Source organism: Vulpes vulpes, chromosome 7 (assembly GCF_048418805.1).
Source record: "Vulpes vulpes isolate BD-2025 chromosome 7, VulVul3, whole genome shotgun sequence".
Lineage (NCBI taxonomy): Eukaryota > Metazoa > Chordata > Mammalia > Carnivora > Canidae > Vulpes > Vulpes vulpes.
Window position 1 is genome coordinate 25,245,442 of NC_132786.1, and position 20,011 is coordinate 25,265,452.

Genomic DNA, 20,011 nt, shown 5'->3' on the forward strand with positions numbered 1-20,011 from the left:
CTAAGTCTGGGACCTTCCCCAGTCTGGCAGGCCCTGGTGGACCTGTCTGCCCAGCCCTGCCTCTCCACTCACTGCTGCCGTCTACATAGGGTTGTAGAACTGGCTTCTGGGAGCCTGATCCAAACACTGCAACCTTCCTCCTCCCAACAGTCTAGGAGTCTATATCTGACATAGCTGGAGTGGGGAATGGAGCAGGGAACGGAAGGCAGGAAGAGCCACTACCTCCTGAGTGCACTGGCAGCCCTGTTTTTGGCATGTGGACTGGAGAACCAGAGGAAGCTGGTCTCAAAGGGAAGAAAGAATGCAGCAAGGGCATATCAGGCCTGTGTGACAGTCACAAAGGCTTTCAAATTCTGCATTCCAGTAGGTTTCATGAGAGAGCAATACATGCTATTTTCATTTAAATAAAGCCTTTCCTTTTTCCTGTCCTTTGATCAAAGTATCTCAGTTGCTGGATGTGTAGCAAACAGAACTCAAGTTCTTCTCATGGTTGCTGTAAAATAAAGATATTTCCATTTTTACAGATGGAGAAATGCAATCTGTGGTTCAGACTCTGTTGGCCGGGAGGACTGTCTTAGGATAAACACATTATGGGCATGCCCTGGATCATCTTCTGAATGAGTTCTGGAAGAAACCTCCTGGATTTACTTGAGGCTAATCTGTAATCCTGGAATAGACCTAACAAGTAACTGAGGATTCTGAAACATCTCTCCCAGTGTATGCCAGAGGCAGTTTCAACAACAGTCAGGTTAGCATGAGTGAGTGACCAATTCCCTGAGACGCCCAAAGGGAGACACTGGCTTGTTATGGCCCTTACCAGAACCTTTATCCAAGGTTCTCTGTTTAACCAAAACTTGACTTCTAGTGTTAAGACCCACCAGAATGCTAAACTTATGTGTAGGAAAATACTTAATATCTTAAAAGCCTGAGGACTTACTACGCCTTACCATGCACCAGGCACCTACTGTTTTATACCTACTAACATTTAATCTTGTGAGACAGTAATTCTCATGCCACAGATGGGGAGACATCCTCTGACATGTGGTCCCCGTGTTACAGATGTGGAGATGCCCAGTGACATGTAGTTCTCATGTCACAGACAGGAGATGCCCACTGACATGTGGTCCCCATGTCACAGATGAGGAGATTTGGTCTTAGATTAAACAAACTGTTTACAGCACAAGGCACATGGTCAGAAGAGAAAATCCAGGTGCGGAAGACCAGGCTGGAGAAACCCAAGTCTGTCACTTAACCACCATATATACTGCTTTTACTGTGCTCTGAAAGCTTGTAACTTTTGAATTTTTTTTTTTTTTTACAAGTAGCATATCATCAAACCTAATTGAAACAAATCAACAAGAACAAAAATGTGCAAAGGTTTCATAAGAGTCTCTGACACTATATTTCTAAATCATCTGGATAGCCAAAAAACCCCAAATCTTTGTAGCTGTATTTTCCTTTGGGTGAGGAAGAATTTCTTGGCAACCAGTAGTGAGTTCTGTTCTCATATTTTCCAGTCAAAAATAACTGAAAAAAAAAAAAAAAATTCCCTTCTCTTCAAAGCATATGTGTGGTGACTTTACTTACCATATAAGGAAATGAATAATTCTGAACTTTTCACAGCCTCATCCATTTCTGACACTAAGATTTTGTCTGGAAGTTACATGGCAATGTTATTTTTAAAGTAAATATACCTATGGAGGACCCAACCTAAGGAAGAGTACTACTAAGTTTTGAGGGAGATTTAAAGACTCAGATTTCATTATTTTCTGAACTGAAAAAAAGGTCTTTAACTATTAAAAATTCTCTGTAAATCAAAAATACTTAGCCATTTATTAAAGATTAGTTTTTTATATTCATTAATGAAGTTTTTTTTTTAAAGACTTTATTTATTCATTCATGAGAGACACAGAGAGAGAGAGAGGCAGAGATACAGGCAGAGGGAGAAGCAGGCTCCATGTAGGGAGCCTGACGTGGGACTTGATCCCGGGTCTCCAGGATCAGGCCCTGGGCTGAAGGCAACACTAAACTGCTGAGCCACCGGGGCTGCCCTGAAGGAAGTTTCTTAAGCATAATGGCTTTTAAACAACTGGTAGGTGAGGGGGAAGAAACATGAATTTTAAATCTTTTATGAAGCTCTCCATTTCTCAAAATTTTAATTAAATTTTTACAAGAAATTCTTTTATTCCTTTTAATTTTACTGTGTTTTATGTAGTTAAAATACATTCAAAATAAGCCTGTTATTTAAACAATAAAAAGCAAATCAGAGTAATACTTTTAGAGGTAACAAAGTGAAGACACAAAAGTCTTGTGGTTTTACACATAAAAAAATGCCACTTGTAGTTTGGTCTAAGCAAACTTGTATATTAAAAACCTAACAATAATTTGTATTAAGTTATTTAAATCAAATTATAAAAATTAATATTCCCTTTTTAAACTATACATGATGTTAACGGTACCTCAAGAAAAGGACTCACAGAAGTTACAAAAAGGGTATATTATGAAAAGATAACTGAGATACAGATCAATTCATCCATCAGACATTTACTAAACTGTAGGAGACAGATCTGGCTGTAGCTTTCAAAGAGTTCATGAGAAGTATGCCACAACATAGAGGCCACTATGGCACTGGGGAATATGGTGAAAGCTGACTTCCTGTGTCTCTGGAAGGGACTGCACAAACGGATGAAGACAATGTTCTGGGAGGAGGAAAAGACAAAGGGAGGTGATGAGCAATGAGGGGGGTCAGTACAATCCTTGGGTTATGATTCTTCCTTGTGGCTGGAAATTGGGATGCTCATCAGAGCAGTGCCAGGAAATGAGGCTGGAGAGAGACCCCACCTAGATTATGATGCTTGTCTGCAAGAAAGAGATGGTTCCTATGGTCCGTGTGCACGCTGGGAGGTTAACTCTAGTGAAGTCTACTGAGGACAGAGTCAAGGCAGGAAGCCAGTCAGAGGCTGTAGGAGGCCACATCAGGAGGAGCCTGGTAGGTAAGGAGCCACCCAGGTGAGTGGGAGGGGCCAAGGTGAGGAGGAGATTAGGCAGGAAAGACATTTTTGTTGTCTTATTTTTGAATTAATAATGAGTAATAAGTATTGACTATTTATAATAAAATGTGGAATATACATATATGCCTAACAATGTGAACTGATGATTATTATCGTGTATCCAAGTGTTAGGATATAATTCAGTAGGGGTAGTGGAGCCTACTTAAAAATATCATATATATATATATATATATATTTTTCAGTCAAAAAGCCCTCCAAAACCTTTATGAATCTTAAAAGCCATGCACTATGTAGTTCATTAAACATACCACGACAGAAAGACAATGCATGTGAATGATGGCAGCCTTTGTTCGTGGGAGTTGCCAAGGAGATTTATGGGTTAGTATGAGAATAGCAACTGTCAGCCTAGGCTCCTGGAGTTACTGGTTTTGTAACTTTGACAAATTAGACTCTCAGTTCCTGGTCAGTAAAAGGAACCTACATTAGTATTCAACTGCAGAGTTAATGAGGATTAGATGAGCAAATATCTATCAACCACACTCAGTGATAGGAGCTGAATGTTAGTTACAACCCACACTTTTAAAAAAATCTAAGTTTTCAAATTTCCTGTAAGAAACATACTACTTTTATAATCAGGGGGGAAAAAGCTGTCTATTAAGAGATGAAGCCCTCCTTTAAGAGCATAAAGAAGCATAAAAACACTCACAGGATTCATGTAACAGAAAAGGGAAAAGTGAGAGAAGGACAAACTATGTTTCTCTCCTTACATATCTTTGTCAGTTAATTGGAAAAATGAACTTAATGTTGACTTACTGGTTTCCTAAGGAAGAAAATGGACAAGGCTCCCACTAAGGGCATGTCTCCAATCAACGGTTCCAGGATCACCCGCATTGTACCATGAATCTAAATTCAAACGGGAAATCAGAACATGTCACATAAGACAAACCCACAGGCCACCTACTGATGGAAAAAAGAGGACACATGGTCATCTCAGTGACTTCTGAGCATCTGACTTCAAGTATAACCTACAAATAAAAAACTTAACTTCAAAGAAATTGAGTTAATAAAAACTTGACAGTTTTCATTTTGAACAGAGCATACAGAATTTCAGAAGACTATGAAACTTTAAAAACCTTACCTGTATACTCTGAACACCGGCTCTACAAAAATATCGCTTGATCTCCAAATCAATCTCACAGTTTCCTACAAAACTAGCAAGAAAAAGTTCTGTATTACTGTCTCTTAATCACCACAGACATGCAAGGTATATAATCTGAGTAAAATGATAGTAGAACAACCAAAATCAGCCTACAGGCAAAACTGTGACCTGAGGCCCATGCCCGAGTATCTTACTGCCCAGAATCGCAGGCATCCCCACTAGCAGATTCGACGCAGCCACACCAATTACACATGTCACTTCTCAAAGTGCAACTTCTGGATCTGTTTCTTGATGGAATGTAGTTTTCACTTGTTTTATAAACAACTGAGTTTGTTTAAAACATAAAGAAAATCTCATATTATATTTCACCATAAGTAAATTTTACACCTATGCTCCCTGGTAGTGAGAAAACTACCAACAATGTTCCAGGGCTCTGTGACATCAAAGGTTAGAAATGATAAATCTTTTGGGGGCACCAATTTTACTCAATGACTAAATAATTTCAATCATTAATACAAAATGAAACAAATGAAACAAGAACAGAGTATGATGCTGAATGCCAGGCTTGCTATTCTCAGTATGAACATGAAACATCATCTATGTTTTGTGCAGGATCTCTGATTTGACTCCCACCTTCAAAGGCAGCACACCATGCTCCTGTTCCTGCCTGAGAACATGGGGCAGTTTGAGAGATGTTGTAAAGAGAATATCGAAACACACAAGTAGGGATCCCTGGGTGGCGCAGGGGTTTGGCGCCTGCCTTTGGCCCAGGGCGCGATCCTGGAGACCCAGGATCGAATCCCACATCAGGCCCCCGGTGCATGGAGCCTGCTTCTCCCTCTGCCTATGTCTTTGCCTCTCTCTCTCTCTCTCTGTGACTATCATAAATAAATTAAAAAAAAATTTTTTTTTAAATAAACACACAAGTAAAATACTAATGAAAGGCATCTGGGATGAATTCTCTCAATATTTATGTCCTGGTGTTAACGCCAGCATCTATGGATTCTTCTTACTGAGCATGATTCTGGATCTAGCTGATAAAATCACCTGTTAAAAACCCATCTCAAAACTTTTCTCCTCTTCACCCTAAGACCTGATCTTTTTATTTCCTAGTATCTGCCAACTACTCCTTCCCCATCTCCACTGCCAATAACCTAATTAAAGTTCCAGCCTGGAACATACAAAAAAGTGGAATGCAGATTTTTTTTTTAGAGACATAAATATCTGAGCAGCATAATCTGCATATGTTGTTATGACTGCTAAAACCATGAAAGCCAGACTGCGTCTTCACAATGGCGTCTATTAACTGATACATTCAAATGTTTATTTAATAAATGTGTATGAAATCCTCCCTTGGTGCTGGAACCAGAGAACAAAGTTTCCATCCTCATGAAGCTCATTATCAGCCTAGTGGACAGTCCCAGGGTACAGCCAAGCTGAAGACATAGGGCTTCCTTTTATCCCACTGATGACAACAGTGTCTGTAGTAATGCCCGATACTTTAAAGATACAGATTTTTCAATCAGATCATTAGAGGCAGTCAATGCTCTTTTCTAAAGTAAAGGTCGTTGGTATAAACTCTGTACGTTTACTAGATTTATATACTTTAGAAACTCAAAGATGACATTATAAAACAAAAGGATCCTCAGTCAAGGACAAAAGAAAGAAAGCTATGAGTGGAGTCTGTCAATTGACACCTCAGCAGCTCCCCTTCCACAGCTGTTTAAGGCCTCAGAGAGATGCAGGAAGCCATGAGAAAGTGCACAAAGAATGAGGACAAAAACTAAACAAAACCACCTTTATCTGCCAGGTGTGGCACCCGGCAGACTGTCAATCTTTTTCTCAATTACTTTTTATTGTGGTAAAACACACAGAATGTATGTTGTACAATCTTACTCATTTTTAAGTTCAGTGGTATCAAGCACATTCACCTTATTGTGCAACCATCACTAGCATCACCTCCACGACTTGTTCATCTTATAAAACTGAATATCCCTGTGAAGCAACTTACCACACACCCTGATGCCCACCATTCCAATTTCTTCCTCTATGCATCTAACCTAAGTACTCATCTAAGTGGAATCATACAGTATTGGTCTTTTTATGACAGGCTTATCTCACTCAGCATAATGTCCTTACGGTTCATCCACGTTGCAGCAGGTGTCAGAATTTCCTTCTATTTTCTTTAGCGTTAGGATGGTATTAATTAGCAATATCCCAAAGTCACAAAGTCTTTTATAAGTTTTTATTTTAATCATCTGGTGTTCATCATGAAGATTTTTTTTTAAAGGTGAGTAATATTCCATTACATGTACAGACTACATTTTCCTTATCTACTCATCTGTCAATGAACACTTGGGTTGCTTCCACATTTTAATGGTTACGAACTGCTACAAATGTGGGTGTACAGATTATCTCTTTGAAACTTTGTTTTTGGTTCTGGGTATAGCCCCAGAAGTGGAATTGCTGGGTCTTTTTTTTTATTATTTATTTATGATAGTCAGAGAGAGAGAGAGAGAGGCAGAGACACAGGCAGAGGGAGAAGCAGGCTCCATGCACCGGGAGCCCAATGTGGGACTCGATCCCGGGTCTCCAGGATCGCGCCCTGGGCCAAAGGCAGGTGCTAAACCGCTGTGCTATCCAGGGATCCCGAATTGCTGGGCCTTAACAGTGATTCTATGTTTAATTTTTTGAAGGACAACTATTCTGTTTCAACAGCAAACTGCACCATTTTTATATTCCCATGAACAGTGCACATGGGTGCAGATTATCCATGTCCATGCTAACACTTGCTGCCTTCTGTTGTCTGACAGTAGCCATCCTGATGGGTATGAGGCAGTAGATCATGATTTTGATTTGCATCTCCCTGATTAGTATTGAGGGGAGGATCTTATGTGCTTACTGCTCATTTGTATATCTTCTTTGGAGAAATGACTATTCAAGACCTTTTGTCCATTTCCAAATCAGCTTGTTTGTTGCTGTTGAGTTTTAGGGGTTCTTTACACCCTCAGATATTAAACCCTTACCTGACATGTGATTATACGGACTGTGCAGATTCTATGGACTGTTTTCAGTGTTGACATTTAATAATATTAAGTTTTCCAAAAAAAGAACATGGGATGCCTTCCATCTACTTGAGTCTTCTATAATTTCTCCCAGCAGTGTTTTATAGTTTTCTTTGTATAAGTCTTTCACCTTCTTGATTAATTCCTACAAATTTTACTCTTCTGATTCTAAAGTAAACAAGACTTTCCTTGACTCCATTCTGGGACTGTGCATTGTTACATAACTGATTTTCTGTGTGCTGACTTTATATCTTTATATTCTGCTACTTTGCTGAATTTATTAGTTCTCCGAGGCTTTTTTGTGGAATCCTTATGGTTTTCTACATATGAGATCATACCACCTGTAAACAGAGACAATTTTACTTCCTCTTTCCCAACCTGGATGCCTTGCCTTTTTCTTCCTACTTAGCAGCTCTGGCTAGGACTTCCAGGGCCATGTTAAATGGAGGTGGGCATGCCTGCTCCTGATCTTGGAAGAAAAGCTTAGTCTCACACCACTGATACAATGTTTGCTGGGGGGTTCTCACATAGGCCTTTTTTTTTTTTTTTTTTAGTATTTATTTATTTATTTAAGTAATTGCCACATCCAAGTGGGGCTGGAACTCATGAACCTGAGATCAAGAATCACACGCTCCTGCAACTAGCCAGCCACACACCTCTTACCCTTTATTATACCTTTTATTCTTCTGTTCCCAGTTTGTTGACTGTTTTTATCATGAAAGAAAACTGAATTTTCTCAAATGCTTTCTCTACATCAACTGAGTTGATCATGTGGTTTCCCCCCCTTCATTCTATTAATGTAGTGCCTGATTCATTTGCATATGTTGAAGGATCCTTGCACCCTGAGAATAAATCTTATTTGGTCATGGTATATAATTCTTCTAATATGCTGCTGAATTCAGTTTACTAGTTTTTTTTTTTTTTTAAAGACTTTATTTATTTATGATAGAGAGAGAGACAGAGAGACACACACACAGGCAGAGGGAGAAGCAGACTCCTCGCAGGAAGCCCGATGTGGGACTCGATCCTGGACCTCCGGAATCATGCCCTGAGCCAAAGGCAGACACTCAATCGCTGAGCCACCTGGGTATCCCTCAGTTTTCTAGTATTTTGATGAGGAATTTGGCATCAGATATGGGCCTGCAGGTTTCTTGTAGTGTCTTTATTATTTTTTTTTAAAGATGACTTATTTATTTATTTGAGAGGGAGGGAGTGAGAGAGAAAGAGGGCAAGTGAGCATGCACATGTACAGACGCAGAGGGAGAAGCAGACTCCCTGCTGAGCAGGGAGCCTGATGCAAGACTCGATCCCAGGGCCCCGGGATCATGACCTGAACTGAAGGCAGATGCTTAACCGACTGAGCTACCCAGGCACCCTGTCTTTAATTTTTTTAATTTAACATGCTTATGTTGGCAATTATCTAGGCTTTCAAGAATTAAGACACAGAAAGTAAATAAATTTGGGTCTTCAACAATTTAGTCAAATTCCACCAAACAGGTAAGAAATGGGCTCATTATATCCTCCACTTTATGGGTACAGCTAAATGACATTGTATGTCATTAACCTATGATATAAATATAACACAAATAAAAACTTACCTAATCTGAAGGTCCAAAATAATTTGCCTTTTGTCCACATTTTCAGTGTACACCTTAACACCATTGATCCTAAGGGGCTGAAACAAGAGGCAAATTATTTTAAAAAAAACCCAAACTTTGCAATATGGCATAGAAATGAGGACAAATTTAGCCCTAGGCTATAGGAATTAAACTTCTGCTTTCAAAGTACAAGTTATCAGGCCTCCGTTCTCCAAGGTCTTCATCTGTGAAGTATGGGTCACAATGGCATCTATCTCACAAGGCTACTGTGAAATCAAAGGACAGAGGGAATGTGTCTGGTGTGTGAGCGCTTAGAGGTCAGACCTCTTTTCCCTCTATTCTGTCCTGACATGGCTTGAAACATAGCTTTTTTTCCCTTTAGGTCTTATAATTTTTCATTTCTTAAAATTTTCACAAAATGGGGCTTTTTGAATGAAATAAAAAATACTGGCTGTAGGTAAGATTTTAATCTAATCAATACAATCTAATACATGATACAGAGACAAAAATCACATGACTGTAAGAAGAAACAGCAGATAATAATACACGCCATGTTTCAAGGACCCAGCTTTAATACCATTTCAATAACCTATTCTCATTTTAGCACTTTGAGATTGCTTCTAGAGAGGTTCTCAACCTCACATTTGAGCATCAAACATTCAAGCTGAAGAAATGCCTTCCCTTTGGAGTATTAGAGCTTACTATGAGGTTTAGGTGCCCTAACATCTTACCCCTCAACTAGCTGGAGGACTAATCTCTAAGTCTTTGTGCATCTACATTTCCTGCTGCCCTAGGTTCCCAGCCTTTTCCCTAGTGAATCACAATTAACAGTTCAAATCATTATGCTGAGGAGTGAAAATGGGGTATAGGGGCTTAGGACCTTTAGTTTAACTGTCTGCATTAGATAATATTCCCTTTATCCCCTTAACATGACATATGAGATAAGGAGAAGCAGCAAGGTCAACCCCACTCCAGATGACTGGGCATTAGCTCAACAGAGTGAACACCTGAAGGCAATAGAACCCCGCTGACATCACGTGTGTACAAAGCACCCTGCTCGGGGCTCTGCATGTCCTTCTAGCCTGTTCCTTCCTCAGAGAGCCCGGGTTCACCTGTACTTGTAAGATATTGGGGCACTTGGTAACGATGCCATGCTGCCTCTGATAAGTCATGCTGACTTATCATTCTTCCTATTTCCCAAGGATAATCTCAGAGTGTGTAATAGAAAATGAACATAATTCTCCCTAAAACAAATCCAGCTGGGGTTAGAATTCTAAATCTCCATAAACACAAGCATATCATCTTACATTATGGGACTGCAAACCATGGCCTGCAGGTTAAATTTAGCCTTTGGCTAAGAAAGGTTTCTATATTTATAAACAATTATAAAACAAATGGGGGGAAAGAAGAATATGCCTCAAAGACTTCATGTGGCTGTCAAAGCCTAAAACATATAGTACTTGGCTTTTTACAGAAAAAGTGTCAACTCTTGTTTCATACTCACATAGCATTCTACCTATAACTGTGTTTTCCTATCTGCTGTTATTGTTTTAGGTCAGAGAAGGTAAGTGTTAGGTTATGCAGGCACTTCTGCGCTTCAACAAGAGGACGATCAGATCCCGGGCTTCTAATATATTTGGACACCTCATAGCCAAGAGGAAAGATGGCTAAGTACAACATGTGCCTGCAGTGGAGACCCCAGTTTTTGAGTAACTGCAGATAAGATGGAGCATTCTCCAGACACAGAAAATCATCTGGTGTTGGAGGAAGGTGACAGATGGCCTAGGGAGTAAAGGATGGGAATGGACCTGGGAGCACTGACAACATAACACCGCAACCAGGTCAGACACTCCTGGCCACATTTATTAAAACCCTAATGGTGTGAAGCAAGGACATCTGAACTACAGCACATGGCGATGGTGTATTGTTTGGCTCTATGAACGAGCACTAAGTGTGTGTAAACTGTATGTATTTAAAAGTAATACTGAATTCTGAATTTTCATTAGGCATACAAAACAATGTTACCTTGGAAAGTAATACGATGTTACATGTCAATTATACCTCAGTTAAGAAAAATGTTACCTTCACTGTTGCTAATCACTGTAAACACTGACTTAAATAAAAAAGGAAGCCAGCTATGCTCAACTAATTTAGATGTTGTCTTGAGGCTTTCACTAGTTTAGGAATTAGCAGTTTTTCTTTCTGTATGATTCTAATAACAAAATCTATCTTTCCCTTCATCCACATAGTTAATGTGATTCTACAAGCCTGGCACCAGAGTCCTTAATGGCTGATTTTAAATGTCCTGAGGTGTAAATGCCTTTAAGTTTGTTGTCAATTATTAAACCTTTATTATGAATTCACATAACAAACTCCCTTTCCAATGAGACAGATTGTAAAAAACTGCAAAGGTAATTCTGACAGAAGGCTGTAAGGTACAAGGACATACTGGGAACTGAGAGAAACTGCCCAAGGAGACTGAACTGGCCACAGACAGCAGGAACAGAATGAGTACAAGGTGAGGGGAGGGTGTCCCACATGAGGTAGCACAGGGACAAGCTGCAGAGACACCCTGCCAGGCCTTCCTCAGGAACAGGTTTTTCTCTAGAAAGTAATTTGAAGTAGTTTTCTTTTCCTTTTTTTTTTTTTAAAGATTGATTGATTGATTGATGATAGACATACAGAGAGAGAGAGAGAGGCAGAGACACAGGCAGAGGGAGAAGCAGGCTCCATGCCAGGTGCCCGATGCGGGACTCGATCCCGGGACTCTAGGATTGCGCCCTGGGCCAAAGGCAGGCGCCAAACCGCTGAGCCACCCAGGGATCCCCATAAAGTAGTTTAATATATATATTTTTTAAGTTTTCACACCAATTCTACCATACGCACAACTGAGAATACTTAAGAAACTAACCTGTTGGCCCACGTCAACTTTTGTGAAACTGAAAGTGCTAAGGTGGGTGTTTGCTCCCCGCACAGCTGGCTCAATAGTTTCTCGAAACAACTTCTCTATAAACTGGCAAATAAAAGGCCACATATGTTTTACAGTCTGTAAAGAAGAAAGAACCCATGTCAAACAAAATGCTCTAATACATAATAATGTACTTATGTCATCATGAAAAATTACACCTCTATAGTTTACCAGAATTTTTGAAAGTTAAAAGAGCGGGGAGTGTCTACTTTTGTTACGCAAAATAACATGATCTGAATTTCAAAAATGGACCTCAACAAAAAACTAATATGCTACAGAAATTAGTTATTCTGGGTAAGCACTCAGAAGTACATTTAAAGTTGCTTAGGAAAAATAAAAAATAAAAAATAAATAAAGTTGCTTAGGAAAAAAATCAGAAAGCCTTGTGGTTTCAATTCATTTTTAAAAACCTAAAACAGATCTGTTTTTTTTTAGGCTTTTTTTTTTAGTAAACATTAATGAGTTTTCTTTAATAATGGACTAACTTCTGGTGCTGTAAGGCAAACATCAATTAGTTCCTACTCTGTAGCTCTAAGAACATATAAAATACAGGGACAAACATCTACTTCAAAGTATATGATCTTAAAAAATAACCTTTAAAAATAATTATTAATTACTAAGTTTCTTGGTAGTTATACTCCTTTTTGTAGTATTTCAAAAAATTGTGCTTGTGATTATTATAAATTAATAGACTTGAGGACTAGCCAACCAGGGAAGTAGACACAAGACCAAAAACACAACTATGAATATATAATCAATTTTTTACATTAAAGACACAGTTTTCACCATTTAGGAAAGTAATATATTAGTTATGACTCAGTGTTTTGGGGAGCAGGAGCCAGCCCACTAAGTCCAAATGAGTTCACATACTGTCAACATCCAAATTCCCCAAAATGGAAAGATGGCAACTCATCTTCTAACTCCCGTTGATAATCTGGTATTTAGTATATTCTACTCTTACCTTATTTAGCCATTCTGCTCTTTCAGTGTCTGGAAAATGAACCTAAGAGAAAAAAACATACACATGACTTATGGACTCCCAGGAACTGTACATAAAATGTCACACAGGCTCTTTGATATTGTTACTGCATGCTTGTTTAGATAATGCTTCTTTACCTGCCCCCCTCTGAAGTTCTGCACAATGGCTTCTGAGGAGAAACTGAAACGTGTCACACTCTGGTTCTTTATGTCCCAACACCACTTTGGGGCAGAAAAGTCTAGTGACCACCAATGCCACAGTCCCCTCTTTGTATCTCTGAGGTCCAGAAGGAAGCTCAACATTGGGAAGAGTATTCCGCTGTAACCTCTTCCTTTTGAAGAGACATATTTCTCCATTCCATGGCCAGCAGTGCCATCTGTATCCAAACATCTATGCTCTCAGGCTTCAAGAACCCACTTTTCCCTCTTACTTTCCTCTTTTGGCCCAAACCAGCCAGCAGATGCTTTTCTGTAACTGGCTCCTCTCACACCATCTCCTAAATGAATATTATAGTTCTAGTTCTCCATGAGTAGGGCCTGTAAACTGCAGAAAATGAGTGTTTGCAGATAGAGAAACAAACTTATTTAGAAAAAAGATGAAAAGGTATTTTCTTTGCTGTTAAAATAAAAACCTTGTGCAGAGGAAGGCTAAAGCTGTTTTGGGTAAGGAGTTCTCCTCTGAGAAATGCTAGGTACTTCCTCAAAGAAAGAATACCATACAGGCCATACCAACGTTCTGAAAACCATATTTTTGGTTTAGAGGTACAATGGGTCACAGGCAGTTCTGTAAGGATGACTGAGAGATGGTCTGAGAAACATTCTGATTTCGAGAACTGCCACACTAGCAGCCAGTGAAAGACAAACCCCCCACCCCACAGTCCAGCTCAGAGGAGCTGGCCAGAGAAAAACAGAGTGGCAGGGGGCAGGGAGGTTCCCAGGAAGACAGTGCTCTCATGCTTCGTCCTGAGGAGCAAAGCAGCAGCCGCAGCTGGTTCCTGGGGGGAGGCCACATCACTGCCCCACGAGAGGGGACAGCAGGTTCCTCCTCCTCCTGTGTGTCTGTCCACGTGCCTGAGCAGCCCACCCCTCCATGTCACAGACTCAGGATACCCAAAAAATGAGGGTGGGCTAGAGGGAACGGAAATAATGCCTTCTAAGTCAGTTAGCTTGACTCCATCCTGGGACAAAACCAAAGGGAAGGCAACCTTCCAGAATTAAGAAAAAGTCTGGAGAGTTGGGAGGGATAATATTCAAGAAGGCAATGATTTAGGGAAGAGAACAGCTGGCAAAGACTGTGTAAATCCAGAGGACAAACCCCTGTGGAACTACTTTCTGCAAAGAAGCTGAAAATCTGGGGGCGTGTTAGAGTGACTGGGCGGGGTACAAAAATGAAGCTGTGTGCTCTGCTGTGTGCTCTGCTGCTCCCTCACAGGACAGAGATGGTCTTCCCTTTGGCCCCTGTCCCTCTGAATCCAACTAGCCACAATGGCAACAGGAAGGACCAAAAGCACAAGCAGAGCACCTACCAGGGGAGAGCCAGAACCCCTTCACTGTAGGTGTGTTTCTCCTACAATTTCAGGGCAAACGATAGAGTCGGCAATTCTCGCGGCAGGCTTGCCTTTCCTGGTGATGCCGGGCTGCTGACACCCACTCACAGGGAGGCCTTGCTCGGCTTCCCAGCCACACATGATGCTAGTTTGCCTAGCTCTAGAACTCTAGGAACACAGGAGCTCCATTTCAGTTACCCTCACTGAAGGCCATAAACTCCTACATGTTTATCAATCGGGAGATCAAAGACCTGGTTCAAATCATTTTTTCTGACTTGCCATGCCCAAATCTTGTCTTTATCACAGCCCTGTGGAATTCAACCAAACAATAATGGCTCCTTTGTGCAGAAATATATTCTTCTTTATTTACTGGTTACCTTTTTCCTAACTTCCCCTCTCGGCCATTTCCCCTTACAATCAGCTCACCTCAGTTCCAAACAACTTCGCAAACATGTCACCATTCACAATCACTCCTCAGCCCCATGGCACAGTCACACTCAGGTTCTGTCCAGAAATCTGCATTTGTCACAATCACTCTGTGTGTACCCAACCCCTCCCTCTGGCCCAGTGCAGAACATACTTGTACAAAGGAAAGAAGTGTCTCTAGAGAGATGCTCTAAAGAGAGGCTGCTCAGAACTGACCGACTGCTCAACACTCCACCTAATAACAACACTCCTGACTCTTTGTGTGGACTTTGCTTTTTCAGAGACATCTATATTTGTGGCTATTTAGAATATTACTGAAATTACTGTAAATTCCTTCTGTAAATTTCTCTACTTTAATGTCATGTGAAGGGTAAAACCACAATACAGTGTTGGACTTAGATTAAAATTCTGTATTATTCCACACTGAATAAAAATAGCAGCAATCCACATCAAGATAATCCTTAGGACCACATGGGCTTGCAGATGATGCCAGGATGTCAGTGAGAGAGGCCTGCACAGGAGGTATGGCCTCAGTTCTAGAAATCTTAAACTGCTGCTCTGCTTCATAAAGAAATATTCCCAATGTCAAGTTACAGCAAGATGAGTTTAATCTGTCACTTAAGACTTCCTTTTACCTGTTTTCAGATCTTTTTTTGTTCCCAAATATTAGGAAGTGACAGGATATGTTCATTTATACCTTATCCCCAGTAAACAAGTGAAACACCATCTGTGAAAACAATGACTTTACCTGTTGTGATTCTAAGCTTGTGATGCCGCAAATCATCACTTAAGGCAAACATCAGAATGTCCATCCCTACTGAGAACATGGTAGGCTCTTGGGGGGCTGGTCCCAGCACCTCTATAGATGGATATCCCTCAATAACCAGGAGACGGGATAGACTCAGGTCTTCCCAGACACATCTGGGCCAGATGGGCTGCATCTTTCTCCAGTGAGCAGGGAGGAGGTAAATGGTCAGTTCCTTTTCATTGACTGGTAGAGAGCCATCTATTAATCACACATACTTCAGAGAAACGTTCTCTGTAGGTGCAAAAGGTTTTCTTTCTACTACTGAGAGATAAAATGTGTTTATAGCAGTTTTCACTTTTTTCTTTAGGATTCTTTAGTTTCTTTGAAGAACTGAATTCTTGCTAAGTTCTAAAAGCCCATAACCACCTATCCTAAGTACAATGCCTCACACATAGAAAGCTTTGACTAATCTAGATTTTCTACCCACTTCAAATTTAAAGCTCAAAGATTAGGGTCCTGTCTGGGAATCCACACACAAAGCTGTATGTATACAAATTTACTTAAAGATAAATCATCAGATTTTTAGAGCCCACAAATCCAAGAAAGCTAAGATCATATGATGAGGTAGTCAATAAGGTTGAGGTCCCTTCAAAGCCTTTCATATAAAAGGTTTGAAGAAGGTGAAGGAAGGCAGATGCTGAAGACCCCGTCCTTGGACGGCTGAGGAACAGATAATAAATCTCTGTCCATCCGTGTTTCTGGAAGATGAGTTAAGGGCATTATGAGTTTTCAAACCCAAGTATACTTGGTGGAAATAACAGAAGTAACTGGTAACCAGGTTAGTCAGGCAGTACTATGTGCTACTATGTGTGTGGCAGGTTCTGTGGTAAGCTATCAAAATACATTATCTGAGCTAATTCTGTGTGTGTGTGTGTGTGTGTGTGTATTTGTAGATTATAAGGTAGACACAACTAGTTTGCACAACCCAGGACATGGATCCATGCCCATTATCCTCAGATATTTGCTGCAGAAGTGCACGTGTCCACGTTTCTTCCTTCTCCTCATCCAACTGCCTTCAAAGTAGACTGAGGAATTGTCTCAACGAGTCCATGAAGCTTTCCATCTCCCAAGTCACATATATGGGACCTGTGTTAATTTTCTCTCCTGCCTTGCACCTGAACTATTTCTAACCATCCACCCAAATGAGCAAACCAGAAACCTCAGAGTCACCATTTCTGCCTCTCCTTCACTCCCCAACCCCAGTCAGCTTTTCCTTCTAATGCTCTGAGCTCATTCTAAACAGCAAATCTACAAATAGGAATCATTAATACCTCCAACGTACAGGATAGCTACTAAGTGACAGAAAGGGGATGGAAAATCAGATCTGTCTGCCCCTGCTGTTGATCACTCTATTACTGAGGGATGTAAAGAGTGGCATGGAGATAGTCAACCCAGAGTACATCAAGTTCTCAGTAGGGCAGACTCCCATTGAAGAGTAAAGCTCAAAACTCAGGTTATATGCCTTAAATTATAGGAAGTACTAAGTCAGAAGTAGAAAATTTTGTATTTAATAGTGATCTACTTATCTGGACTCTAGATGTCAAATACAGTACAAGTCCTGAAATAGCTGATAGCAAAGTTCAGCAAGCATGATAGCAATTTACAATAAAACACAATCACTAGACCCAGTATTTCACCCAAGACTAAGAAAAGTGCAATTTAAAGACTGGTTTTACCTAACATTTGCATGAGAGGGCGATGATATTTAAATAGTAATGATAAAATCCCAAATATATTTACCCTATGACCCAGCAATCCCATTTCTAAGCAACTTACTAAATACAAAATGACTTCTGCAAAAAACATTCCACAATGAAGTCATGTGCCTTCTCTAACATTATTTGGTTTCTTTAACTTCACTGGTATTTTTCAAATTGGGTCCAATGGTATGCTAACAAGTTCCTACTCACCCTGTGGTACTTAAAGACAGAGTAACCGAGGACACCTGGGTGGCTCAGGGGTTGAGTGTCTGCCTTCGGACCAGGGCATGATCCTGGAGTTCTGGGATCGAGTCCCACATCAGGCTCCCTGAATGGAGCCTGCTTCTGTCTCTGCCTATGTCTCCACCTCTCTCTGTGTATCTCATGAATAAACAAAATCTTTACAAAAAACAAAAACAAAAACAAAACAAAACCGAGTAACCCTATAAGGTTATTGACTTTTCCTGCAAAACACACAACAGTCCCACAAATTGTCTACAGAATTTAAATTTATGTAATAAAGCTTCTCTAACTCACCATCATGCACCAGAACAGAAATACAGTTTGACTAGTGTGAATTCTGATTTTGTTACTGCATTTGTCACCATGCTATTATTTCTCAAACTACTGCACACGTATAGACTGCATTTTTGAAGCATGGACTGAGGCAGCCATTTTTTGACCAGTTAACTTCTGACTCTGTCCTCAGAGCTAAGGATACTACCATAGACTTAGACACACTCCTGTCTCTGGGAAGCTCACAGGTGGTGGAGTAGGCTGGTGTGGAAACGTGTAACCACTGGTCTGTGAGGGAAGATCTGGGAACCCAAGGAATTTATCTGATGCTGCCTGGAAGAGTCCATAAGAAATTTGGGAAGAACAGTGTGTAAGATTGGTTTGGAAAAATCAGTTGGGGCTTGCTATGTAAAGAGACTATTCTAAGCAGAAATAACAGCATATGCAATTTATGCTGGCTGGATTTGGAGACGGGAGGAATGGTAAATGCTGAAGCTGAAAAATAAGGTCAAGGCCAGACTGAATGCTGTGCAAAGGGGTGCTGATTTTATTCTACAAGCAATGGGTCAATGCTAGAGTGTTCAGTAGAGAAATGATGGAAGATTAGCATTCAAGGAAACACTTCTGCAGTACCCCCAATCTATTCTGAAAATATAAGAAAGGAGAAACCACCCGTACAAATAAGCCCTCAACGCAAGTGAACTAGCTGGCATTGAGAGTCAAGCCATCTCCTTGTAGTAGGATCCCAAAGCACTCAATAGTTCTGAGACTTCTAATTTATAAGGGATTATTTCAAAGTGTCAAAGAAAAATATATCAGAATTAAAGAAAGTAAATCTGTTACCAAATTTTAATTCTATTTACTAAGTCAAAAAATCTGCTTCTAATACATATTCATAAACATTTGCTTCTGTTCCACCAAACAGAATTTAAAGTAGCAAAAACATCGAAGATAAAAACTGGAATGTACAGAGAAAATAGAAAACACATTCCTATATCACAGAAGAATCTATGAACACACATCATTTGGTTTTAAATCTTATCTTTGAACTTAAAAAACACAAAAGCCACTTAAATTTCCTAAGTCCAATTAAAAAACAAGTTTTTGTATTTATTATTTATATTATCTCTACAAACTAGAAAGAATCATTGTATGGTTACTTAAGTTTTGACTATATTTAAAAGTTGACACTACACAAGAAATCTCTTTTTAATCTTTAAAAAGAACAAAGACATATTTTGGATTCTAATATGATGTTGATATTACCAAAGTTGTTTTGTTTTAAAAAAAATTAAACCAAATATACAAAGACAGAACATTGTGTGCCAAGAACATACAGTATCTTGTTTAATCCTCCCAACACTTTGAACCATCAGTGGCTCCATCTAATAGGTCATGAAACAGACTCACAGAGGATGACTAATTTGTTCAAAGACACCGGGGAACAGGCTGGAGGGAAGAGACTCTCCTTGTCCCACCTGCTGAAGTACAAAGGGTGCTGCAAGTCGGAGCACAGTTAAACTTTTCTCACGGTATCTTTTTCCCCATTTCTGAGCATTACAAATAATGTAGGCTAACACTTAAAATTGAAGTTCAATTAAAGGACTGAGTTTTTTCTTCAAACAGTACTCCCCTTGAAGACAATGTGGACACTTAGCACTTGTGTGGAACATGAGTGCTCAATCCAGCACTGGCAGAGGACTGGGCACCAGCAACTACACAGGAAGCACACTGAGTGTGGGGTGTCCTTTTAAACTTCACTCACGGTACCAGCACTGAAACATACAGTATAAGTGCTGTGGACTCCTTCCCTTATTAAAAAAAGAATCTATAATAAGGTAATCATACTCTGGGAAAATATGAAGATATGTATCTATGACACCTGAAGCATGATTGATGTAATATTTTTAAGTAAAAGAATAAATGAATAAAGTGATCATTTTGGAAACCAAATGTCATTAAACTTCAAACAGGAAACTGGCCAATTAAGTTCATCAAATTCACTTACGTTCAGGTTCTTCCTCATCCTAAGAAAGATTTGAGCTTTGCTCATTTTTGCATTGTCCTTTAGGCACTACTCAAAAACTAATAAAAACCAATAGCAAAACCATACCCAATACCAAAAACTTACTAAATTCTTACTTGGAGCAGTGACTGGTTCTAGTGAAAGAATTCTTTCACTACTTCGGGGCAAAGGAAAAAGGAATTCAGTCCTTCTGATACAGCTATTCTGAG

At 39.9% G+C, this 20,011-nt stretch overlaps 1 protein-coding gene across 9 annotated transcripts in view; it reads right to left on the reverse strand.

The window, feature by feature from the left end:
• The window catches only part of ESYT2 (extended synaptotagmin 2), an 81,829-nt gene that overhangs the window by 38,790 nt on the left and 23,028 nt on the right, over window positions 1-20,011 (reverse strand). For all 9 annotated transcript variants that reach the window (XR_012002538.1, XR_012002540.1, XR_012002539.1 and 6 more), the window contains exons 2-6: window positions 12,763-12,804; window positions 11,745-11,879; window positions 8,834-8,910; window positions 4,150-4,222; window positions 3,825-3,914 (exon numbers count right to left, since the gene is read on the reverse strand). Coding sequence is in view for 6 of the 9 variants with exons in the window: in XM_072763291.1 (XP_072619392.1) it covers window positions 3,825-3,914; window positions 4,150-4,222; window positions 8,834-8,910; window positions 11,745-11,879; window positions 12,763-12,804 (417 nt within the window). In the remaining 3 variants the exon portion in view is untranslated. The remainder of the gene's footprint in view (window positions 1-3,824; window positions 3,915-4,149; window positions 4,223-8,833; window positions 8,911-11,744; window positions 11,880-12,762; window positions 12,805-20,011) is intronic.